The sequence below is a fragment of the Ornithorhynchus anatinus genome, unplaced genomic scaffold (genome assembly GCF_004115215.2).
Source record: "Ornithorhynchus anatinus isolate Pmale09 unplaced genomic scaffold, mOrnAna1.pri.v4 scaffold_264_arrow_ctg1, whole genome shotgun sequence".
NCBI classification, from domain to species: domain Eukaryota; kingdom Metazoa; phylum Chordata; class Mammalia; order Monotremata; family Ornithorhynchidae; genus Ornithorhynchus; species Ornithorhynchus anatinus.
The window spans coordinates 264,665-288,758 of NW_024396743.1; the positions used below are offsets into that span (position 1 = coordinate 264,665).

At 59.0% G+C, this 24,094-nt stretch overlaps 2 protein-coding genes across 7 annotated transcripts; one reads left to right on the plus strand and one right to left on the minus strand.

Annotated features, from left to right (window-relative positions):
- Positions 1–1,777: 1,777 nt before the first annotated feature.
- OGFOD3 (2-oxoglutarate and iron dependent oxygenase domain containing 3) lies at positions 1,778–16,909 on the minus strand. The gene is given in 12 exon segments (XM_029057021.2): positions 1,778–3,320; positions 6,762–6,881; positions 10,377–10,425; positions 10,427–10,462; positions 10,464–10,510; positions 10,513–10,544; positions 11,932–11,988; positions 12,740–12,804; positions 13,439–13,481; positions 13,921–13,996; positions 15,361–15,581; positions 16,773–16,909. Coding segments are annotated over 12 exon segments (960 nt in total). The 5' UTR covers positions 16,850–16,909; the 3' UTR covers positions 1,778–3,183.
- A 108-nt stretch (positions 16,910–17,017) lies between these two features.
- On the plus strand, positions 17,018–23,939 carry HEXD (hexosaminidase D). 6 transcript variants are annotated; one of them, XM_029056963.2, is made up of 12 exons: positions 17,019–17,152; positions 17,821–17,930; positions 18,724–18,811; positions 19,283–19,447; positions 20,301–20,466; positions 21,011–21,082; positions 21,350–21,545; positions 21,643–21,731; positions 21,884–21,962; positions 22,046–22,147; positions 22,479–22,568; positions 23,065–23,939. In XM_029056963.2, the coding sequence occupies exons 1-12, from the start codon at positions 17,069–17,071 to the stop codon at positions 23,234–23,236; spliced, it is 1,413 nt and encodes a 470-aa protein (XP_028912796.1). In that variant the 5' UTR covers positions 17,019–17,068; the 3' UTR covers positions 23,237–23,939. The 6 variants fall into 6 exon arrangements, with proteins under 6 accessions (XP_028912799.1, XP_028912796.1, XP_028912794.1 ...); XM_029056961.2 differs by having other exon boundaries at positions 17,020–17,152; positions 20,301–20,484; XM_029056962.2 differs by having other exon boundaries at positions 17,020–17,152; positions 20,301–20,484; positions 21,643–21,725.
- The last annotated feature ends 155 nt before the right edge of the window (positions 23,940–24,094 follow it).

A 24,094-nucleotide genomic window follows, 5' to 3' on the forward strand; every position in this document is an offset into this window, starting at 1 on the left:
GTTGGAAAGTAGTTAATAGTGCTGTGCACAAGGTAAGCACTCAATAAATACGATTGACTGATTTCAGTTGTCGTCTCCTCTGGCTTTTAGACAGTCCATAGACTTCCTACCACTTACCCGTAAGCACTGCTGCCCTGGGCCCCCACATTCTCTCCCCATTGAGGTGGGCTTCCAGGACAGGGCCATCTGAGGGACTGGAGCCTCTTCCCAGGACTGGACTTGGTGCCCTGGCTCCAGGCTATCGGACAGAGAGGGCCGGGAGCCTGGAGAACCTCAGCCTGGCTGGAGCCCTCAGGGAAAAGGCAGTGGAAACACGGAGCCTCCTCTCCTCTCCCCCCCACATGACCCCGCCACCACGGTCTCTGGGAAGGTGATGAAACGAGACGGAGAGTCACCCTCAGACTGAGGTTAATTCACCCACCCATCTGGGCCTGGACACCCCTCATGGTTAGGGTGGATCATCCATCACCCCCAAACTCCTTCTCCATCCGATTCTCCTCCAGGGGCCCAGCGTGGACCAACTAACACTGACTCTTCCCTCAGTGATTCAGCATGAACAGCTGTCCATGGATCTGACCAAACTCTACTGACCTGCTGTTGTTTATGGTAAACAGGTTCCCTTGCTTCTCCTACCTCTGGTTGTATTTTTCCTGTTGTTCAGAAGCGGCCGTGATCCAGCTCCAGTCGGCGCTCCTATCCTGACCGAACCAGTTTGGGGACCAGGTCTTAGTCACGGAGGCTGCTGGCAACCCAGGCATGAGGGGTTGAGGGAGTGTGGGGGGGTGCTCACCTTCCAGGGGAAATTGAGCCTCAGGCTGGGGCCCGCTATGGCATGCTGCGTGACCTTGAACAAACCACTTAATCTCTCCACTCCCATTTCCTGTCCATAAAACGGAAATTAAATTTCAACCTCCATCTAGGGAGACTGGGGCCAGACTAGAGGAGGCCAGAAAAGCTCCGAGGCCCAGAGCAGAGCAGATATAAACCATCCAGCTCCGGGGGTACCTGGGTCACCTCAAACGGAGAACGCACGGCTCTCGGAGACTCGGTACCACAGCCAGCACCAGCAGCTGCTCCTTCCGCTTTGCGCCCGCAGGAACTGGCCTAGGGGTCGGGAGGAAGAGAGGGAAAGGGTGGCTTTGGGCAAGGTGGAATAAAACCTGCTGGCAGGGGTGGAGGGGGGATCGGCTTTTGAAAGTTTCAGCCACAGATCACTGTTCCTCTGCCGGATATAAGACCGACCCCCCATCACAGCCTGTGAATTTAGAATAATGGTCTGCACATCATTGGTGTTCCAGAGAGAGGGAGAGACAGAGACACAGGAAGGGAAAGATAAGTGGAAAGGGAGTCTTGGTCGACTAACTCCTCAGAAGCCCACGGGACAGAGGTTACAGCTTACCCCTGGCCAGAGGAGATGGTGTCACCACTGGACTCTCAGAGCTCAGTCCCAGGAGGAGACTGGAGGAGGGATGGTCTGGTCCCTTTACCACAAGCAGCCAGAAGGATGGTTCTGGGCTGGAGTCGGGCTTTGGGAAGCCCCAGGAGGGTGGCAGCTGCTGCAGCCCCCGAGGGTGAGCTGGCTTGTCCAGTGGGATCTGGGCTCAAGGGAGCAGAAGTGATGAAAACACTGCAGTGAAGGCAGGCCACTTCCTGGAAGAAGGGCACCCTGGTGCCCCTTTTCCCCGCTGGATCTCAATGCTCTCCTTACCTTTCCCCGCAGCGGGGACCTCCTGGAATCATCATCTTCCCATAACGTTAATGGAAAACGTGGTCTAGCTCACAGTTTCTCATAATGTTTATTCCTTTTCTGAGAGATAGCAGATGAGCGACGATGGTCCTACTTCCAAAGGAAGGGAACAGGTGACCTCATCAGGGGAACGGGCCTCCAAGTCCCTAAGGCCAGAGTGAGGGCCATGGGGGCAGGGCAATGCTGCACCCGGGCCCTTTCCTCTCCGAGGAGACGACGGCTGTGGCGGGTGGCAGGCCGGTGGACGAGAGGCCCCGGGCCGCTGGACGGAGCCGACGAAAGGGCACGGAGGGGCCCCTTTCAGTTTCTCTTGGAAACAAATTTCCCTCACTTTGGTCACCTGTCCTTTACCCCTTCCCCCCGACCCTTCTTCTGCCTCTCCCATTAACTCCCCTCCTAGAGGGTGACCCCAGCAGATAGTGGCCTCCAGGTTTAGCAGTCCCGGGATCGAGATGAGGGCTGGGGGAGAGGAAGGGGCCGGGGAACACATCAGCAGGTTGGTGCGTAGGCAGCCGGCACTCCTAGGCCTCGCTGACCTCAGACCAAGACACAACCTCTCTGCCTCTCCCTCCTCCTTCTCTGCCTCCCCTCTCTTCTCCACCTCTCCTGCTGATGTTTTTCCCCTCAGGCTCCAGCAGGATTTAAGCCAAACTCCCTGCCACTGGAAACGTGACTCTGCTTGGCTCCAGCCGCAACACTGGCATTCTTCAGGGGGTTGGAGGCAATTTACGTTCAGAGGGGAAACTGAGGCAGAAAAGAGTTTCCGAGCTGATCGCAGGCGGTGGTCTGCTAAACTGATTCACACACTCTCCTTCAAAATCCGGCTCGGCTGGAGGGGGAGTGCAGGGAGCCGGAAGCAGGGAATTGGGGGAAAGGGGATGGATGCTTTTTAGAAACAACCCATCCGGCACAGGGAGATCAGGGAAACACATCAGGGTGGTCTAGGGACGGGGCTGGGCTGGTGAGGGGAGGGGGATGGCACCCCCAAGGACTCACAGCGTTGGAGATCGGTGATTTCAAGGCTGAACCACCACGGGGCTCGTGCTGGACTGAACTGAGCAGGGAAGATGGTCCTCGAAGAGGGAGCGGAACCCCGACTTGCAGGAAGCCTGGGTGACACGACGCTAAAAATGCTCCCTGCTCGGGGGCCGGTCCTGGCCCCCCTTCCCCTGTCCCTCTGCCAGCCAGAGATAAGGAGGAAGACTAGCTTGGGTCCTCACTAGTTCAGCCATGAGGAGACAAGCCCCTGCCCTCGTGGGCCTCTAAGGCACTCAGCGATGGGTGAGGTGAGGGAAGGAGGGAGGGAGGGAGGGAGGAACCTGTCCAGTACAACGAGGTACCTGGAGGTGGGTCTCTGCGGTGGCGGTGCCCGGGGCTTAGTCGAGATTCGGTGTCCCGCCACCGCGCTCTCCCCTGCGCCAGCTTGGCCGCGGTCATCAGGTGAAGGCGGGGTCACCGATGCCATGATCCGGGTTGCAGGTGAAAGAGATGTGATGGCGAAGCGGTGCCCAGCGGACCTTCTCCACACGGTGGAGGTTCTCCGAGCCCGAGGTGAAGAAAGAAATACGTCCTGAAGGAGAGGGTAGGGGGAAAGAAGTCAAAGCAGCTTCACCCCCAAATACCCCCTCACTCCGAACCCTCGGTGACATCACAACCTTGCCCTTGATCAGACTCAGACCCCTGGAACGCCACATTCCTGGACCCTCGCCCTCTTGACCTCCATCACACAGGACCCCTGTGTTTTTGCTCTGGCTCAGATGCAGTGCCTGGCAGGTTTGAGAAGCCCCGGGACCGGGCTGGAAAAACCGGAGCCGCTCCCTGCCCTCTCGGCCAGGCTCACCCCAGCCTGCCACTTTGGTGGGAGAGAGTGCCAGGGCCAGAGGGCAGGGCTCCTGCTCCTCTGTTGGGCTGGGCTCGCCGCTCGGCCAGGCGGGGGCCACCCACTTTGGTGACATCTCTCAGTGGGGTGATGGGAGCTGAGAGAGCATCACGGGTCCCTGCAGGGGGTGGATCTGTTGAGAAACAGAGCAGGAGCATGGAGAAGCCAGCCACGTCCACTGGTCACCCTCCCCACACAACTCGCAGACAACCAGGACCAGAGGTTTAGCACGCACACATACATACACACACACTCACTCACAAGTCTCTCCCTTGGCTCATCTGGCTCCCAGGCAATGATCCTGGACGCCCTTCAACTGCTCAGAATGCAGAAACACAAAAGATCCAAGGGAGAGAAAGAGCCGTCGCCAGCCAGCGGTAACACAATCGTCCCGCAACCAAGAAACTCTCCTCTTGGTTTCTTGGTTAGCAGAGAAGAGCTTGGGACCCTCAGCCCCAGAGGTGGCGTGCCACAGATCTCAGACCACTTCCAGGCATTTTACTGGAGGGCAAATGAGTCTGGATCACATGCTGGAGGACAGCAAAGCCTCAAGCGGTCATGGCTCTGAGACCGGGCAGTTTTCCGCCTCCCCGGCCAGACCCTGACCACGGGTGAATCCTGACCTTGACTCGCCCAATCTCAGGCTGAGTTCCCAATTCCCTTGGTCCCGGACCACACCAGGCCATGGGAGCTGGCGGACCAACTGGGTTCTGGTGATGAGGATGAGGCACAAGTCAATAAGGCTCCCGTTAGCTCCCCTCTCTCCAGAAGGAACAGGTAGAAACCATTCCTCGCCTGGTCCCTGTAGCTTTCTTGCTCTACCTAGCTCCTCCACCTCTAGCTCTGCACTCCCTCCCCTTCTGCCTCCACCCCTTCACCTCCCCGAGGCCCCGCTGTCAGCGGAAGCAGAGGTGGCCAATTGAGCTCTGAATATCAACAAACGGATGATGATGAGGGTATTTGTTAAGTGCTTACTAGGTGCCAAACACTGTTCTAAGAACAGTGGGTAGATACAAGGTAATCAAGTTGACTCTTTTGGGGCTCACAGTCTCAATCCCCATTTTACAGATGAAATAACGGAGGCACAGAGAAGTCAAGTCACTTGCCCAAGGTCACACAGCAGACAAGTGACAAGCCGGGATTAGAACCCATGACCTGACTCTCCAGCCCGTGCTCTTGCCACTAGGCCAACGGGAATGGGGATGGGAATGTTCCTCCCTCACCAGGCTCCCCTCTTCTCTCTCATTAGTGTTTGGGGATGAATCCAAGCAGAAACAGGCCAGCTGTGGCCCCAAGAGCACAGTAAGGGACTGAAATATCTGAAATTTAAGAAGCTGAAGGGCCATTCCCAACCTATTGCCATTTCTCTCCTCCTTGAACAGAATCGCTCTTAGTTTTTCCCTTTAAAACTGTGCTTGCCTCCCTGGAGCTCTCTTTCTCTTCTCTTTCTCCCTCTCTCTCTCCTGTCTGGCCTCTCCCTCTCCCAGCCTCCTCTCCCCTCCTCCCCTCTCCCGACCCCAGAAAAACAATCAAGGAGCAACCTCTTCACTTCCTCTGTGATACCTCCTCTACAAGTTCATGTCACAGATTTTTTTCTGGCTAATTGGACATTTACTTCAGGGAGCTTCATCCCTTCAGAGTAATTGCTTTTTATACATCTTCCCTGCTGTGGCTTTTCCCCTGGGGCCCTGCTGGGCCCAGAGGAGGCGTCAAAGCTGTGCTATGTCAGTTTGATGGGTTCCCGTGGCCCAGGTCCTTGACTGGAAGAAACAGGGACGTGGAGAAATGCTGCCATTTGCCCGAGTGCCATGATCGGGTCCTTCCACCCAGACGCAGTCAGCTTTGGATTCCGCCTCCAAAGGAAAAGGTTGCTTGGATCGGGACTGAGTACAGCCCAGAAGTGAGAATGTTCCCCGACCAGCCAGGTCTCCCTGTCCCGGGATATGCAATTCCGCATGGACGCATCCTCGAAAAGGCATCAGGTGGCCACCGTCCAGAGGGCAGTGATGGATGGTTCTCGGACGACCCCTTTCTCCCTCCCTGGACCAGATACTCCCGCCTCTGGTCCACAGGACTCTTTTGGGCTCACAGTCTCAATCCCCATGTTTACAGATGAAATAACGGAGGCACAGAGAAGTCAAGTCACTTGCCCAAGGTCACACAGCAGACAAGTGACAAGCCGGGATTAGAACCCATGACCTGACTCTCCAGCCCGTGCTCTTGCCACTAGGCCAACGGGAATGGGGATGGGAATGTTCTTCCCTCACCAGGCTCTCCTCTTTCTCCCACAGGATGGGAACCAGGACAGAACCTCTTGGCCCAGTCTTTCTCCCCTGGCCTCTACAGTTTCCCCACAGCCCGCACATTTTGCCCATGTTCGCCCTGCCAGTTGTATTTCTCCCATTCCCCTCCATGTTTCTCCTGTATTTCTCCCATTTCCCCCCATGTTGAATTGCCATCTTACCCTTCCACCCTCTCCCACTTATAATCCTGAGCTGATCAGATTGGTGACAGGGTCTTGCCAAGGGTTCACTAGTGGGGAGGAGCCAGGGCTGGTTGGCTGCCAGGGCTTCAGCTCCTTCTCCTGCCCGGCAGGCCTGGAGCCCCACATGCCCAATCCAAGGTATGAATAACCAGAAGGCTGCCCTCCCAACAAGGACTGGCTGCCAAAGTGGATCTGGACTTGGGCATCCTGGACTGTCCCAGGGCTCGGCCCTGGGCCCCTGATCTCCAGCTACTGTCTGAACCAGATGCAGAACGCCAGGCAAATGAGGCTTCTTCACTGCTCTGCCCTCCCATCATGCTCCCCCTTTCCCAGTGTGCCCATCCGCAACCACCCCACCCTGGAGCCCAGAAGACAGGGCTGACTCTGTCTCAGTGATGCCTGTGGGGCCACACTGGGGCCCAATGCGGCGCTGACACAGGGTGTCCAACAACCAAGCCAGAGGTGACAATAGCAACATCCCCGTGTGGCTCACAGCCTCGTTCAGGCCCCCCCCCCCAGGACTCTGTTCCAAGTGAGGGGTTGGGTGGGGACCCCACCCCACCCTACTCCCTCAGAGTCCTGCCCAGAAAAGAGAAACCAGGGTACAGCCCTGCCCACCCGCTCCCCCAACCGGGAAGACACCAACACTGCTCGTGGCTCCACTGTCCTGTTGGCACCTTCGTCCATGAAGACAAACCGCCCTCCGCCAAAATCCTCCGGTTAGTCCGAAAGGTACAGCAGCGATGTGTAGTCAAAGGAACGTAGGTCACCTGAGCCAAGGGAGAGGGAGTGAAGATGTCAGGAATTGCAACGTGTCTCATCCTGGATGTCCTCCAGTGAGGAAATGTACCTTCTTGGGATCCCACAGAGAGGAAATGTCCCACCCTGGGCATCCCACGGAGAGGAAATCTTCCACCTAGGGCATCCAGCAGTGAAGAAGTGCCTCACCCTGAGATCCCAGAGAAGAAATCTCCCACCCTGGGATCCCACAGAGGGGCAATATCCCACCCTGGGCATCCCAGTGAGAGAAGCAGTCTGGGGAGCAGCAAAGGCTGGGGGAAAGAGCCTACACCTGACAGTCAGGGGAGCTGGATTCTGATCCCAGCTTTACCATTTGCCTGCTCTGTGACACTGGGCAAGTCACCTCACTTCTCTGGGCCTGTGGTCTCATCTGTAAATGGGGACTAAATGCCTGTTCTCCCTCCCCCTTAGATTGTCCGACCAGAGTAGGCCAGGGACTGTGTCTGATTATACTGAAACTATCCCAGTGCTTAGCATGAATGGTTGGCAAAGTTCTGGTGGCCGTTTCCTGCCTTCCAACAAGCCACGATGCCTCTGGGTAAAGCTAGCCACAGAGGATTCCCTCCTCGGGGGGCCAGCAGCCCCACACTCCCAACCTTCCTCCTCCCATAACCCCCGTCAGCCTCTGTGCCCCATCCTGAGGAGGGAGAAGCAGAGCCAGGCACAGCCTGTTCCCTTGCTGGCCCTGGTCTCTCGGTTAATTGCACAGCCAAAGTGCTCCAGCTGAGAAGCGAGGAGGAAAACCTGAGTCCAAGCCACAGCGGTGGGAGAGCTGGGGGTCAAGCACGAGCCCTCCAGTCCGTCAAATCCGCGACTGGCCGCGACCCACCCGCCTCTGTCACCTCGTAAACCTGGAGGCCGAGGGACTCGGTGTTTGGGTTACGGCCGGGGCAGAACGACATTCAACCTAATCTCCATGCGGTGGGTGGTGCTGTTCGTTCCACAGCGGGTGCGAGCTGAGCCAATATTTACGTGTAACAGTATCCTCTTCATCTTCCCTGAGGGGACACCATGGGTGAGGGGGCACCATGGGGGATGACGCCCCTACTTCCCTCTGACACTGACAGGAAAGGACCGAACGGAGTTCCCCCACCTGAGACTCTCCATCCCAACCAGCCCGTCGAGGTGTGCTCGAGTTTCCTGGGGATTTCTTGGCAGGGCCAAATGTGATCAGCAGTTCCCAGAGTCCTGGTCTGATGTGTTAGTTTGGAAAACGACCAATCGAATTCAAGGAAATGCTCAGAGGGCTAAATAATCCCAAACCGTGACCCACTGGCAGCTCTCAACCTCTCGGCTGGGCCCTCCAGGAGAATCTTTTGAACACGGGCACGCTTTGGGCACGAAAGGCTACCGGGAACCTATTGCGGCCCCTTGCATTTTGGGGTGAGACCTCACCGTCGATCCGAACGATGATCCTTACAGGCACTTCCTGCCATCATGAACCGGCAATAAGTCAACTGAGCTGTTCAACTAGTCCTGTGCCACTGGCCACACTTTCACCCCCGAAATTTCCGATGACCAACTTCAGGAAGCAATGTTTTTTGGATTCGGGCAGAATTGTGAAATATGATTTTCCCATGTTATTTCAATCACGTGGGCGGTACAGACATTCAAATTCACCGCACGCTTACTTGTTTGTTCCAAGTCTGCTCCCACGATCTCTCCGGAAGCAAGGCCAACGCGTCACGCTTGGCTGACGGTTTGGCTGTCCCGGCCGCGAGGAGTGAAGCGTGAACGAGGCCACGAGGTGACCTGGCTGCTCATCACCCCCAGACCTCTGGGGGTGCCGGTGGCCTTGCTGACAACCCCTTGGAAAGGTAGCAGACCCAGTCACGGCTCAATCGCCACTCGGTGAGCCAGCTCGACCTCAGCAGGCCGGTCTTTCCAAGGCCCGAGAGCCCGTCCTGCTCCATGGCATCTGACTCCGGCTTGTACGAGAGCGGAGGCCAGTGGTTCACTACTCCTCCAATCACGAAGCATGGAGAAAGTTTAAGGGGAAGAGAGCATGCAGCCTGGTGTGCCAAAGCTCCCGTTCACACATCCCCATCTGCTCCCCGCTGATCACGGGAGAGCAGATGTGGGCACTGACTGGTCCCAGCCCTGGAAATAAGGCATCAGTGGTGCCTGAGCTGAGGCAGGAGAACACGCCCGGCGAGCAGCCGGATCTCGACAGCCTTCTGGTTGCTGCTGGACTTCTTCTCTGCTCAACCCTGAAGGAGGAGGTGGGAGCAGGCTGAAGACATTGTGAGGCCTCTAATGGAATAGTGGAAGCCTTTTGAGTTCTGTTGCCCTTTGTTGCCCATCTCCAGTAGAGAAACCCATCTTAAATCCATTCCCAGTAGAGAAACCCATCTCACGACCCATTTCCGGTATAGAAACCTGTCTCACAGTCCCCTTCCCAGGGTTGAACCCATTTAAAGCCCCATTCCCAGTGAAGAAAACCTATTATTCAGTCCCATCTCCACTGTAAAAACTCTTTATTCAGCTCCATCTCCAGGGCAGAAGCCCATCTCACAGCTGTATTTGGCTTATTCCAATTAGACACCCAAGCCCCAGGCCATTTTTCAAGCCCAGTCCCCTAGAGGGACAATCAACACTCCTGCTTATCGGCGCTTGGCTCTTCTCGTGTAACTAAACATCATCACCAGGATCACTGGGGCTCCACCAGGTTGATTTAGCTCAGTCAGATGCTCTTTGCCTCTGAGTGTTTGTTTGCCTTCTCCCCTGAATGCCTCTTGGCCCTGCTGCTGGGTCTGCCAGCCCTAGGATTAAGAGGGAAGGGACCGGCAGACAGCGCAGGTCGCGTGAGCCCTGACCGTCTCCGCAATCTGGCACCCAGCTGGAAAGGACCAGACCAGAGCTGTGCAGCCTGGCAGTCAGCACCCTGCTCGTTCCCGGCATTTTTCCCAAGGACTGCAGAGATTTGGGACTGCCTGGGTGTGCCCAGCCCTGATAACCCAACTTTGCACCACAGAACACATTCTGCGACCCCACCGGCCGCATGCCGTTAATCGGACCCCAGTCCCTCCTGTTTCCACTGCATTGGAAGGGTTACCTCGCCCTCTCCATTTCCCACCTGGAGCCCTGCCTCAAGGCCAGAAGCCCAAGGCACGCATAAGGCTGTGGGAAAAGTCTGTGCCAGTCTGGGCTGACTTGTCCAGGTTAGTCCTGCTGGCCCAGCCCCACTACTGGGACCTCCAGGAGTGGCGACTTCACCCCCTACCTTGGCGCAGATGCCCATCTTTCCACCTAGCCCTGACGATACCCGTCCACTGCTTCTCCCACCCTCTCCGGGTGTGGGAGTTGGTGACACCGGCACCTTCAGAAGGCCCACAGTCAGGTTTTCCCAATGGGGGAACACCACCGAAGACTCAATTTACTTGTCGGGAGTTCGGAGGCCATGGGGAGGAAAGAGGACAAAGCACGAGGTCTCAGCATCCAGCAGAACCCCTCCCTGCCCCCACCATACCCTGGCACCTTGTCGATGTGCGGGTGCCAGTACTCGTCATGCGTGGGTCTTGGCCTCGGTGTTGTTGATGCGGGAGAAAAAACGTCGGTTTGGTCAGGTACATGGAAGAAGGGCGGAGCCCGAATGCCGGGCAATTGTATGCTGGATTTTCTGCCGTGCCTCCCTGCAGAGAAACCAGCACTGTGAGCTAATGCCAAGATTCCCCACTCTCCCGTGGGGCCTGTGGCCTGGGTGCCGTGCCCAAGGCATTCCAGGAACCTGAGTGGAATCCACCCCTCGGGCTGCACTTGGCCCTGTAGCCGGCACTTCATTGGCCCGGCTGAGGGCCCGGAAAGTGCCAGGCTCCAGGGGAGAGGAGACAGTCTGGGCAGCCACTGCATCTATCCTCCTCAGCCACAGCCAGAGCCGCTCAATCAGGCTCCTGCATTTAGCCAACACCACCCAAGATGAAGGGACGGGGGAAGACCATCTCATCCCTGGGTTGTTCCCTTGAGTTGTCCTCCTCCTCCCCTCTGGCTTCTGCACCATATGCACGGTCAGCCCCTGCCAGTTTGATCCTCCTGCAGCCACCGCAGGTCCAGAATCACTACAGGTCTCTCTCCTCCCCGCCGTCCCAGCCCTCTCTGTTCCTCAGCCGCCCTCCCTCTCTCACTCGCGCCTCCGCTCCTGTGCCCAGAGCCCGGCCCCGGGGGAGCTGTCATTCACATTGCCCGTGTCTGATCTAGGATTGATGTCTGGTTGCAGGGGCCTCCATCCTTCTCTGCCTTGGACATTTTTATATCATTCTTCCCACTTGGGCTTTGGGGATAAACAATTTGTCTGCCGGCTCCATGCCGGGTTTTAATACTCATGGAAACCTGGCCTGCTGATAGGCCCAGTCGGTCCCCCCAGGACCGGGCTTTGAAAGATTTCTTTGTTCAGAAATCTTTTTGCCACTGTCTTTTAATGCCCTCTGGGCCTGCGGGGCAGCATTTGTTTGAGTTCACATTGGCTCCTTTCCCCGCTAAGGAGCATCTCTGCGAGCGGACCAAGCACCGGCTTCCTCCAACCCTGGGTCCCGGAGGAGGTGGAACTAAAGAGCTCTGTTCCCTTGGCTTTCCCGGGCTGATTGTCTATATTGATGGCGACTCGGAGTTTGGGAGGGGGTGCTGTCGGTCTTTTGTGTTGGCTTCCTAACTTGGAAGTCTTAAAGCACCACTCTGGTCCCTTCAGAAATCCCTACCCGGGTCTCCTGGGCTGGTTGGTTACACCGCCAGCCCCTCCAAGGCAGACAACGGGGCTCTCGGCTTGGCCAAAACCATGAAAAAGGATAGTTTAGTGGAGGCTGGCTTGGACGGGCCCGGTCCCCGGCCCCAGATTGACAGCTTCATTCAGACCATCAACCTTGGGGAGGGGAGGAGAGAGAGCTATGGGTGTTGATGGGACTTGGGGCTCTGGGTTTCCATCACAGTGAGAGAACGCACTTCAGGGAGAGGTCTAGGCCGGGATGAAGGGTCCGAAGCAGGAAAGCGGTGGGGTTTTTTTCGATCAGCCGGGCTGAGCATTATTACCGGTAAATTTGGAAATCCTCTTCGGAGAAGATCTCCTGGATTTTATCCCCGAAGTATCTGTGGAACAAAGGGACCGGGATCATGCCTGATGAGAAGCAGTGTGGCTTAGTGGAAAGAGAGCGGGCTTGGGAGTCAAGGACATGGGTTCTAATCCCGGCTCTGCCGCCTGTCCCCGTGTGACCTTGGACAAATCTCTTCACTTCTCTGTGCCTCAGTTACCTCATCTGTAAAACGTAAGACTGTGAGCCCATGTGGGACAACCCGATTACCTTGTATCTACCCGTGTTTAGAACAATGCTTGGCACCTAGTAAATGCTTAACAAAGACCCTAATTATTATTATTATTATTATTATTCACTAGGACTTCCTTGACTGTTGCCCCTGCCTCCTTATCCCCGAGTCCTTCCTCTATCGCTCAAAGCCATCCAGGCCCAGGTCGGAAAGAGCGGACTGTGGGATTCCCAGTTTCTGCAGCAGCCGCCGCAGAGTCAGAGATCCATGGCGCCGTGTGTGGCACCGGGAATGCCATTCCGCCCCTCCTCAACTGGGAAAGGAAGTGAGAGTATCGTGGTGTCTTTCTCCCTGGAACTGGCTCACTGGAAGCCCAGGGGCTGCACGGGAAAAATCAACGGGGCCCTGGGGTCTGGATCGGGCGTTTCAACCTCAGCATGGGAGAACCCATCCTCCGGCCCCTCCAAGAAGGATGCCTAAAGTCCCCCCCAACCCGATCTTCCCCTTGGAGCTGCGGAAGGACTGGGCCAGGCCAGCAGGGGTCGGTGGGAAACGGGGAGCGGGAATGGGCCCTCACCTGTACAGGTTGACAAAATGTTTCCCCACCGACAGAGCTCCGGAGTGCAGGTCCAAGATCGAAGCCTGCAGGAGGAGATCGGTGCTTGACTGTCCAAGCAGCGGATGGGAGAACCCCGCCCACGGCTCAGCTCCCAGCTCCTTCCCCTCGGCGTCTGAGTAGCGGGCGGGAGAGGCTTCCGGCGATCCCGGTACTGTGGCCACCTGTGCTGGCACCTGTGTCGGACCACCTGGGCACAGCCTTTCAGGAAGCCCCTTCCACAGGTTGGCTCCCCTTCGTCCCCCCCGAAGTCCCCCAGGTGTGATATACGCGAGGTCACTATAGGCGCTCTGGAGTGACCGTGACTTTCCACGCCCCCACGGCAATGGCTGCTGATTGGCCAAAAGCAATTCACCAGAAGAAGGTTTCTGCTTCACAGCGAGACCCAGACATGTGTCCACTAGACTGTAAACTCCCTGAGAGCAGAGATTGTGTCTACCGACTCCACAGTACTCCCCAAGTGCTTAGTTCAGTGCTCTCCACATAGTGAACGCCCAATAAATACCACTGAATGACAGACTGACACGCACCATGTGCACACGCACCTCTCCCTCCCTCTCTCTCTTCCTCCAACTCCACCCCTTTTCTCCCCCAACAGAGCAAACTGGCCCGTGACACCTCTCAAAAGCAAACTGGAAAAAGTACGAGGACACGGCTCACCCCTCCATCGGATCCTCCCAGGGCCAGCCCTCGCTCGGCTATGCTGTGGGGAAACCACAATGCTGTCTCAGAACTCGTTCGTCCTCAAAGGGTTCCTTAACCCTCTCCAACCCTGGCCATAATCTTAAATAGGGCTGATGGGAAATCCAGGGGCTTGGAATATATGTACGGGGTGGGGGGAGTGGGGAGGAAGTGAAGGGAGACAGAAACTGGTGGGCTGAAAATTCTGCAGGCTGACCAGGCCAGGACTCTGTGACGGTCCTCTCTCTGGCTCGGTTGCTGGGGTACACAGCGAGCCTCGGGGGTGAGGATGGGTGCCTTTCCACAACTGGAGAGGGCGGGCGATGGGGAGAGCAGAGCCGCAGAGTGGAAGGTGGTTCAGATCGGGGTCACCCGGGAACAAGCCCCGGTGGATGCTCCGCAGCCACGGGGACTCGAGTCTAGAGTTTCTGCCCACCCCCGGGCCCCGGAGAGACCGTTACCGGCGGATTCGTTCTGCTTCCTCCCGCGTGATCACGGTGTCGGTCACACCTCGGCCACACCTCCTGGGCGTGCACCCTGAGAGAGGAGCAAGGCAGCAAGAGTCAAATGTCAACAGTGGCAGGCAGGTCGAGGGGGTCCAAGTCCCTCTGCTCTTCCCTATGCCCCCATTTCTTCCCAGTGACCAGGCCACGGTTTTTTTCCCAACTACTCTGTCTGTCCATTCTGGATCTTCCTTCTCTCTGCACTCTGTCCGTTGTGGATTTTCCTTCTCTCTGGGCTCCGTCCATTCTGGATTCCCCCTCCCCCGCCCACCCCCCGCCGACCCTCTTTCTCCACAGCTCTGCCTTTCCAGACACATGTTCTCTTCCCTATGACCCAGTTCACTACATCTGGGTTTTCCCCGTTCTGCTGGAACCTTTCTGTCCGAGCACCAGTCACTGCTGAAAAGTCTTTCCATCAACGAAACCACGACCCCAAACCCAAGGAGGGAGTTCCACATAAAGGCCAAAGGCAGAGGCCGATCCAGGTCCCCCAGCGGCCTCTCGGTTCATCCGACCCACTGTTCCGACGAGGGAAGTGTGGAAGAGGAGGAAGAGGGTGAGGGTGGGGAAGCGGTCCCTCGGCGGGCACCGACCTGATGCCACCTGGACCCTGCCAGTGCCACCTGAGGGTCAACAGCGCCGCATTGTGGATGAGCCCAGCGCTGTGCCAACTGAATCGGGCCCAGGTGTTCCCGGAAACCTAACAAGAGTGAGTTTGTTTCCAAGAACACCACCATATCACAGCCCATCAAGCCATGCTGAGAGAGTGAAACTGAAATCCCGCGACTGGAGCAAGGTAGAAGGAAATACAAGGCAGTTGCAACGCCTGCTTGAAAATGGGCTCCTGTGGCAGGGGGCCTGGGGGAAAGAACATGGGGATCATATCCTTGGCCTTCTGCCCGCTCCCTCTTTGTAGGTGTGTGTGGGGGTGTCTGCCAGCTAGTCTGCTCCCCCATTACAGTGGGAGTTCTTTAAGGGGAGAGCAAACACCCAATAAATCTTATTGATTGAGTGATTGATTCTGGTATACTCTGTTCAAAATAGGTACTTAGCACAGTGCTCAGCACACAGAAGGAGCCCAGTACAGAATGTTGCGACCTGTACAATACCCTGCAAGCACCCAGGAGTGCACTCTGTATACTCCAGACATCCAGTCGGGTGCTCTACATACATCAGGGGCCCAATCCAGTGCTCTGCAAAAGCAGGTGCCCAGTACAGCACTCTATATGCAATAATCACCCAGGCCAGGGCTCCGCACGCAATAATCACCCAGGCCAGGGCTCATTATGCAGAAGGTACCCAGTCCAGCTCTCAGCATGCAATAGGCCCTAAAACACCACTGACCGACCGCAGCCCCAACGGGAAGGGACACCGAGCACTCGACCCGCACAGTGGCACCTTCAAATCTCTTGTGGCTGTCATAGTCCTCGGAACAGGGCACCTCGACGAACCGGTCCTGCAGCACTTCGCTCTGCTGGGCCAGGACCTCGGTCACGCCGTCATCCCCACTCACGCAGCTCCAGAGCAGGAGCCCGCCGAGGATGGCCGAGGACCCCAGGAACGCCGCTTTTAGCCACTTCTGCCGCAGGGACTCCTCCTGGAGTCGGCCCTTCTTGACACTGTGCGGGAGCGGCAAACTACCATCAGTACTTGGTCAAGGAAGTTGGGTGCTGGGGGCGAGGAGGAGGATTGGGGACGTGAGGAGATAACCGAGTAGAGGGAGATAACTGGGTAAAGAACCGGGGAGCAAGGAGAGAACTGGGAGGGGAGAAAACTTGGGAGGCAGGGAGCCCGTTGTCAGGTAGGAATTGCCTCTGTTTCCAAATTGTACTTTCCAAGTGCTTAGTACAGTGCTGTGCACACAATAAGCGCTCAATAAATACGATTGATTGAATGAACGAAAGGACGGGGATGGAGGGAGAGAACTTGGAGAGAAGTGAACTTGGAAAGGGAGAACTTAGGGGACATGGAGAGAACTGGGCAGAGGGAAAGTGCTGGGGGAGATGGAAAGGGCTGGAGAGAGAGCAGGAATTCCTTGTAACAACTGAAAGTGTGGGATGGTCCCGGTTGTTCGGGCCTGGGGCAGCCCCGCTGGGAATGGGCAGAGAAGCCTAAGGCCCATTCCTTGCAGCACCTCTGCTGGCAAGCCCCCCGGGAATGGGCAGAAGGCGGTGGAGGAAACGCCACCGTTGGGATGGCAGCTCGGGAACAGGTGACCGTCCCCGGGGAGCAAGGGTCGGGGCTGCCCTTCACGGGGCCTGGCGACCCACAGGGGAACGGGCACGCGCACGTTTAGGACGAGGGGTTGTGGTCAGGGCCGGGGCAGAGGGACACGGGGGGGCAGGGGGGGAGGGAGGAAGAGAGGCAGGGGGAGAGGGAGGGCACAGGGGAGGGAGAGAAAGGGAGGCACTGGGGGAGAAGGGTTGGCAGGGGGAGAAGGAGGGCACAGGGGAGTGGGAGAAGGGGAGGCACAGGGGGAGAAGGGTTGGCAGGGGTGGAAGGGGAGGCACGGGGGGGAAGGGTTGGCAGGGGTGGAAGGGGAGGCACGGGGGGGAAGGGTTGGCAGGGGGAGAAGGGGAGGCACAGGGGGAGAAGGGTTGGCAGGGGAAGAAGGAGGGCGCAAGGAGGGGGAGAAGGGGAGGCGGGGGGACGGGGCGAGAGAGAGCAGGGGGGAAGAGGAGACGAGGAGGTAGGGGGTCGTTAGGGGAGAGGGGAGTTCGGGGGAGGGGGTGGGTGCCGCGGGCGCCCGGCCGGTCCCCGGCCAACCCAACCCTCCCAACCCCGGGGCCCGGGGCCCGGGGCCGGGCGACCTGGGGGGGCGCCGCCGTTCCGCCGCCGGGGCGCCGCCGTCGGGGGCCCTGGGCCCGGCGCGCCGCTGAGGAGCCATGCAGCCGCCCCGACACGCCCACGCCCACCACGCCGGGAGGTGGAGGGGGAGGGGGGTGCGAGCCGACGGAGCAGCGGAGGAGGAGCTCGGGGCTCGGAGCGAGGAGCTCGGCCATCCGCTCGGGGGCTGGCGGCCTGCCGGGCCCCGGGTCCGGGTCCCGGCCCCGGCCCAGGCCGGAGCAATCGCTGCCGGAGCGGGGCCGCCCGGGGAGAGCCCGGCATGGCCGCTCCCTCCGCCTTTCCCCGCCGGCTGGTGCATCTCGACCTCAAAGGGGCCCCGCCCAGGGTCTCCTACCTGGCCGAGGTAGGGGGGCGGCGGGAGCGGCGGGACCCCCAGGGCGGCGCGACAACCTCGCCCCTTCGCCTGCGCCCCCGGCCCGGCCACCGGCCCCGAGCCCCGCCGGCTGCGGAGCCGCGATAATAGCCGTTAAGCGCTCACTAGGCGCCGGGGACTGGATTGAGCGCCGGGGTCCCTCCCGGCAAATCGAGCTGGACGCAGGCCCGGCCCCGTGTGGGGCTCACCGTCTCCATCCCCATTTGACAGATGAGGCAACTGAGGCGCGGAGAAGTGAAGTCGCTTTACAGTTCATCATGTAGGGAAAACTCACACTTGCCCGAGATCGCCTGCCGAGGAGCGGGTGCTGGGGCGGGAGGGCCACCGGCCGCACTTCCAGTCCCTTGGCTATTACTTAGAGAAGCAGCGTGGCTCGGTGGAAAGAGCCCGGGGTCCGGGGTTCGAAGCCCGGATCTGCCCCTTGTCGGCTGGGGGACGGGGGGCAAGTCACTTCGCTTCTCGGTGCCTCAGTTCCCTCGTCTGTAAAATGGGGATTAACTGTGAGCCTCACGTGGGACAACCCGATGACCCTGGATCTCCCCCAGCGCTTAGAACAGTGCCCGGCGCCTAGTAAGCGCTTAACAAATAGCAACGCGATTATTATTACAACCCCGGCTTCCTCCTCCTCTTCCTCCCAGATCTTCCCTCTCTTCCGTGCCCTCGGGGCCAGCGGCCTGCTGGTGGAGTATGAGGACATGTTCCCCTATGACGGCCCCCTGCGCCTGCTGCAGGCCACCTATGCCTACAGGTATGCTACAGGCATGCGGTCTGGTCCCGAAGGAGCACGCCATGGGCTTTGCTGGTCCTTCGATCCTGGACTGGCTCGGTGGGTGGGGGAGAGTGGGGTGACAGGATGGAAAACCGGTGGATCGATCGTATACTGAGGACCTACCGGTATTCTGTTGACTACCTGAGAGAGGACAATATATTCACTGAGTGCCTAATATATGCAGAGCACTGTGCTACGCACTGGCAGAGAGTACACAGGTGGGAATCAGACCCGGGACTTGTCCCTCAAGGGGCTCACAATCTATGATTCCGAAGTGTGGGAGAGGGGCCCGGGAACAGACGTATCAGGAGCAGTGAAACTGTAAAATGCTAAATATGAAAGTCAAGGAGAAATCCACAAAATAAAAAATGAAATCGTTAGGGTGCACAGTTCCCGCCCACAGTGAGTTTATAGTCTAGAAGGGGGTAGGGACACCCAGTTAGAGTATGGGGCTACTGTAGCTTAAGTGCCTAAGTGACCCTGAAGTGGCAACGGTGGGGAAACAGAGTGAGGAGATGAGAGATGAATCAGGGAAGGCTTCCATGAGGGGATGTGATTTCAGTAGGGCATAGAAGAGGGGACAAGTCTTTCGGATGTGAGGGCAGAGGGGGTTCCAAGCAAAAGGGAGGGCATGAGCAAGAGTCGGCAGCAGGAGAGAGAGAATGAAGGACAGTGAGTGGGTTGGCCTGGGCGCTCTGATGATGCCCTCTGCTTGCCCGCTGTTCGTGGCAGCAGGACAGCCGCCCCCCTCTGTATCTCCTCCCACCGATAGCCCCTCCGAGATCCAGGAGATCCTACTCCTGGCCCAACGGCACGAGCTCGAGGTCATTCCCCTGGTGCAGACCTTCGGACACATGGAGGTAGGTGTGGCCCTCAGGCCCCCGGAGGCTGGCGGGGACCGGTGGGCCCCGGCCGGGAACGAGCAGCCAGGCTTGACGGGGACATTAACGCAGGAAGAGGGTACGGGCCCAAGGGATCCCAGCCCTTCTTCCCCTCCAGCCTAGAGGGATTACATCTGCCAGGCGCTGGGCACTGCTCCAGTCCAGTGCCCTACACACAGAAGCCTTTTAGTCCACCCCTGGGACAGCACCCTAGCCACAGTCCAGCCCCCAGTTCAGGCCCCAGTTCAGGTCCGAGCCCAGGAATCTCTCGGCCCCCGGCCCCTGGGGCAGCGAGGCCCACAGCCCAATCCTCAGTTGAGGAAGAGGGCGGTATTCGGGCCTGGTGACCAGGGCTCGGACCCGAGAAGTCTTTGCGGCCGGGACAGCTGAGCCGCCCGTGCCCGAGGTTGGCTTTTGGGGTCGCTGCCTGGCTCTTCTCTTTCCCTGCAGTTTGTCCTGAAACACAAGGAGTTCTCTCACCTGCGGGAGGTGGATGCGTTCCCCAATGCGCTGAACCCCCACCAGGAGGAATCGCTGGTGCTGGTCGGCACCATGATTGATCAGGTGATGGCGCTGCACAGAGGCGTCCGATGGTTCCACATTGGGTCCGACGAGGTTAGTGTCCAGTGCAGGCCCAGCCGGGCTCCTCGGGGCTGGAAGGGCACGGGAGGGTGGGCCCAGGGTAGCGGGCCTCACTCCACCCACAAAGGGGGACCCTCCTGTGACCACCCTCGAGCCCTCTTGGTCCTGCCATAAGACCCCACAGCCCCTTTCTTCTTGTCCAATAGTGATGGAGTTCACTGGGTGCAGAGCACCTCAGAAACCACAGACACGGTCCCTGCCCAAACGGACCTTCCTCTCCAACAGCAACGACAGAGTGAGGGGTGTCAGGGATTCCGGGTTCTCTAGGAACAGCCCCACTTGCCAGCAGGAGGCTGCTGCGACCACTCAGAACACCAAATTTGCCCCTTGGCCTGAAATGGGCAATCTCAGGCCAAGACATCCATCTCCCAGCTGCAGGTTCCATTCCCAAACGATTCTCCTTTGGACTTGGACCAGGGTGGAGTCATCTGCTGGTGTCTCCTCAGGCCCTGGGGCACAAAGCCCTCCAAGGGACCCAGGGCCACCGTGAGACCCAGCCCCTAGATGGAGGTCCCCTGGGGCCTCTGTCCCTCCCCTCTGGATGGAGCTTCTCTAGACCCTGGGTCCCATGGCCCCCTGGGGAGCCCCGGGTCCTGAATACGCCGATGGGTAGAGCGGGAATTGAAATGCCAGTGAGAGCCCCTTGGTCAGGTGGTGGGTCAATTAGCGGGTCAGCCCTTGGCGCAGGAGGTGTTCCAACTCCGATTCTAAACTCTCCCTTTGCTGTGGGGACCTCAGTGAGGGCTCAGTGGAGCTCGTGGAGCTCAGAGTGCGTCAGGTTCACGTTGCCTGTGGAGCCTGCCCCAGTCCACCCCGTGCCACACAGGTGTACTACCTCGGCGAAGGGGAGGCTTCAAAGCGGTGGCTGCAGCAGGGGCAGAACGACGTGGCAAAGCTGTGCCTGATGCAGGTGGCGGCAGTAGCCCGGAGGGTGCTGGCCGCACACCCGACCGTGAAGCCCATCGTGTGGGATGACATGCTCCGGGGCATCGGTGAGCAAAGCCTCGCAGGTAGGTAGGTAGGTGCTGACCGTGTCTCTTGCTTCTGTGGTGCCTCGCTGACCCCACCCTTGGCATGCCTGGGGGGGCTGGGCCAGGGACTTCAGGCAGGGGCCTGAATTGGATCACTGGGAGAGTCAGGAATAGAGAGGGGAGAGTCATGGGTGCAGAGAGTGGTGTCAGATAGGCTGTGCTGGGTCCCCGAGGAGAGTCTAGGGTGACGGATGGCCCGGCCCTGATGGTGAGAACAGGTGGCCAGGAGGCAAACGGCTCCTCTAAGCATCCCAGCGCCGCTTTTGGAGACAGATCTGTAGGTGCCATGTTGTTAATCTGAAAAGGGTCCCCTAGGGGATCAGGGTGGGCCAGCCCAGCTGAGACCATCCCACGCTCCTGACATTCCCTGGTAACCCGTCCCGAAACATCCAAGGCCCTTGACTCTCCTTCGTGACCCAGCCTCGACCATCCAACACCCCTGACTCTTCCCTTAATTAATGCCTGACAATTCTCTAGGTCCTCACTCACCCTCTGCTCCTTATAGAGTCAGGGATCGCCCAGTTGGTGGAGCCCATGATCTGGGACTACATGGCTGACCTAGATGTGGAGGGCAAAGGTCAGTGCTGAAGGGAGCACATTGTCTAGTTCTTCATTGGGGTTCATTGCTCCTCTGGCCGCAGGGGCCAGAATGGCTGTTTGGGGGGGGAACCTGTCTGGGTGAACCTATCCGGGGTCCATTTGGGGCTTTGCATGGGCAACGACACTCTAGAAAGTCCAGCACGGACCCCCCACCCCGGGACACATATTTGGAGCCATCCCCATTCAGCTCCTGACCCCCATCCTCTGAGGGAGAGGCTCAGGCCGGGCCTCTCTCTCCATCCAGTGGCCCTCATGGATAAGTACCGGCGCTGTGGATTCACCAAGCTGTGGGCGGCCAGTGCCTTTAAAGGGGCCACCGGAGTCAACCAGTCGCTGACGCCCATCGGCCACCATCTTAGAAACCACGTCCAGTGGCTGAAGGTCGCAGACCGTGGACCCGTGGGCATGCTTCAAGGCATCGCGCTGACCGGCTGGCAACGGTAACGGACCGACCGAAGATGGGGGGAGGGGCCGGTGGAGCTTGCCAACACCGCGGGGCCACAAGCCAGCGGGCGGCCAGTACCCCATCACGTCTAGGTACGACCATTTCGCCGTGCTGTGTGAGCTGTTGCCCGTGGGGATCCCGTCCCTGGCCGTGTGCCTACAGACACTCCAACACGGTACGGGTGAGCACCCCGGCCCCTCTCCTCCGTTCCCCCGGAACCTCTCCTCCGCATTCCTCTCTCCACACCCCTGGGCCCCGTCTTCCACAGCTCTTCCCCTGAGCCCTCCCGAACCTCCCCTCCCAGCCTTTTCCTTAAAACTCACCGGCCTCCAGGAGGCTATTCTGAAAAGGTCAAGGATGTGGCAGGAAAACTCTTGGGAACGTCAAATCTGGAGGTTGATGTTTTCATGAGGTAAGCCACCCACCACCGCTGCCACCCCCGCTTCCTCCCCACCCCCAACCCACCCCGACACTGAGGAGCCCCTTTCCTGTCAGGGATGATTCCGGGACCTTTCCTGGCAGCGATGTCCTCGCCTTGGTGACCCAGATCAGCTTCCACCTGCGGTGCTCCGTGGAAGAGCTGCTGGAGAGGAACAGGTGACTTTTCCCCAGGAACCCAGGGGCCTGCCCTGAGGTAGGGGCACTGGGAGGGGAGGATGGAGGGGGGGGATGGAGGGGTGGGGGGTTGACCGGGTGTAGAAGAGGACAGGAGTTGTGGGGCCCTGGTCCAGAAGTTGGGTGAAGAGATGTCTTACTCTTTCGGGGCTTGAGATCCAGTTCAGTTGGCCTAGTTATCGTCACGGACAGACCTTGCTCCATATGGGCTTTAGTTCACTTGCAGACCCCGGACCTGGCCTAGCCCTGGCCTGCCCCTGCCCTCCTGAACCCAGAGACCGCATAACAAACCTGACTCAAGAATGGTTCGTAGGTACGTGACAGGCTGGTTCAGCCCCTTCCATCGAAAGAGGAAGCTGATTCACCCGGTCATGATACAGCACTTCCAGCCAGAGGCGCTAAGGTAAGGCTCCCAGCTGCCTGGGTGAGAGCCTCCGGAGAACCCAAAGCCTAGGAGCAGTGGTTCATGTCTGGCTCTGGAGTGGGATCAGTAACGCCCCCAGGGGAAAGGAGGCATTGGTGTGAGTGGGGATCAAACCCCATGCTAAGAACCCTGCCGGAGGGACTTTCAGTCTGGCTCTGAGGTGGGGTCAGTAATGCCCTCAGGGGAAAGGAGGCATTGGTGTGAGTGGGGGGTCAAATCCCATGCTAAGAACCCTGCCGGAGGGACTCGCGGCTCCCCCCCACGTCACCCTTGTTCCACCCATGTGCCAGGCCGGTGACTCCACCCCCACCACTCAACCGACCTGACCTACTCCTGCTGGGGGGGGGGGGGCACCCCTCCTTCCATTTGCACATCAGGACTGTGATCCCTCCCTCGTCCCCCGAGGGATCCAGCTCCTCAGCCTGAGCCCAGGTCCCTGGGCCAGCTCCCATCGGACTGCGTTTCTCTCGTCCAGCCTTCTGGCCCAATGGGAGGCGGTCCGGCAAGAGCTGCAAGTGGCCCTGGAGCGGATCCTGTACCCGGATGCGGTGGAGGAGTGGATGGAAGAAAATGTCCACCCCCTGATCCAAAAGCTCCAGGATCTGCTGCGGGACTTGGACAGGGCAATGGAGGCCACCCACACCTGAGCCCCGGAGCTGTCGGGTCAGACCAAATCCTGGAGACTGTGGCCGGTCCCCCGAGGCCCAGTGCCGGCCGGGGGCTGACCACCCCAGCTCCAGCGCCCACTCTGCGAGCACGTTGGGGAACGCAGACCCTTGGACCCCCTCAGCGGGCCAGCCGTGATGCCAGACTGAGTAGAGAGTTGGTGGGGGGATGGAGGGCGGGAGGTTGGTCTCGACCCAGGTGTTGTGGTCTGTCCCTTGGGGATCTGGGGAAGTAAAACCACTTAGCCGGTGGCAACTTTCTCTCGGTGCAGGACTCGGGGACCCAGTCACCACGGGCATCCCAGGCCCCAGTCAACATCCTTTTTATGCTCCTCCTCCCCCTCACCAGCCCAGGCCTGCAGCCACCCCCTCCCCCATCCCCCTTCCAACTCCCACTCACCACCTGTCCCAGCCTACACGAAGATAGGTGTGGGTGGGATCCAGGGTAGGCTGTCGGGACCTGGTGGGCAGGCTGCTCCCGGCCCTGCGAGCCCCAACATCAGGACAGGATGGGAGCAGCTGGCGGGCAGGGTGCACCCCCCCTGCCCTCTCCCTAGCTGTAGTAGTGCACTAGGTCTTAGGGCGGGAGCAGGGGAGGGAGGGAGGTGTCAGGAATATAACCATCGCCCCCCCACACCATCCTGGGAGATAAATCCTGCTCAAATAAATCCATTGCGCTCCTCCACGTCTGCCTGCTTTGTGGCCAGAGGCTGCTCGCATAGCATGGCCCGGGACGGCTGCTGGGCCAGGGGAAGGGTGCCGACTGGCAGGGCCCTCCTCAGTGGGCAGGTCGGAGTTGTCCTGGTGACTGGAGCCGTGTGAAAAGGGGCAGTCTGCATT

Coding starts and splice junctions, on each gene's coding strand:
- HEXD (XM_029056961.2), top strand. CDS start 17,069: ATGGCCGCTCCCTCCGCCTTTCCCCGCCGGCTGGTGCATCTCGACCTC. Junction 18,812..19,282: donor AGACCTTCGGACACATGGAG/GTAGGTGTGGCC, acceptor CTTTCCCTGCAG/TTTGTCCTGAAACACAAGGA. Junction 20,485..21,010: donor CGGTGAGCAAAGCCTCGCAG/GTAGGTAGGTAG, acceptor TGCTCCTTATAG/AGTCAGGGATCGCCCAGTTG.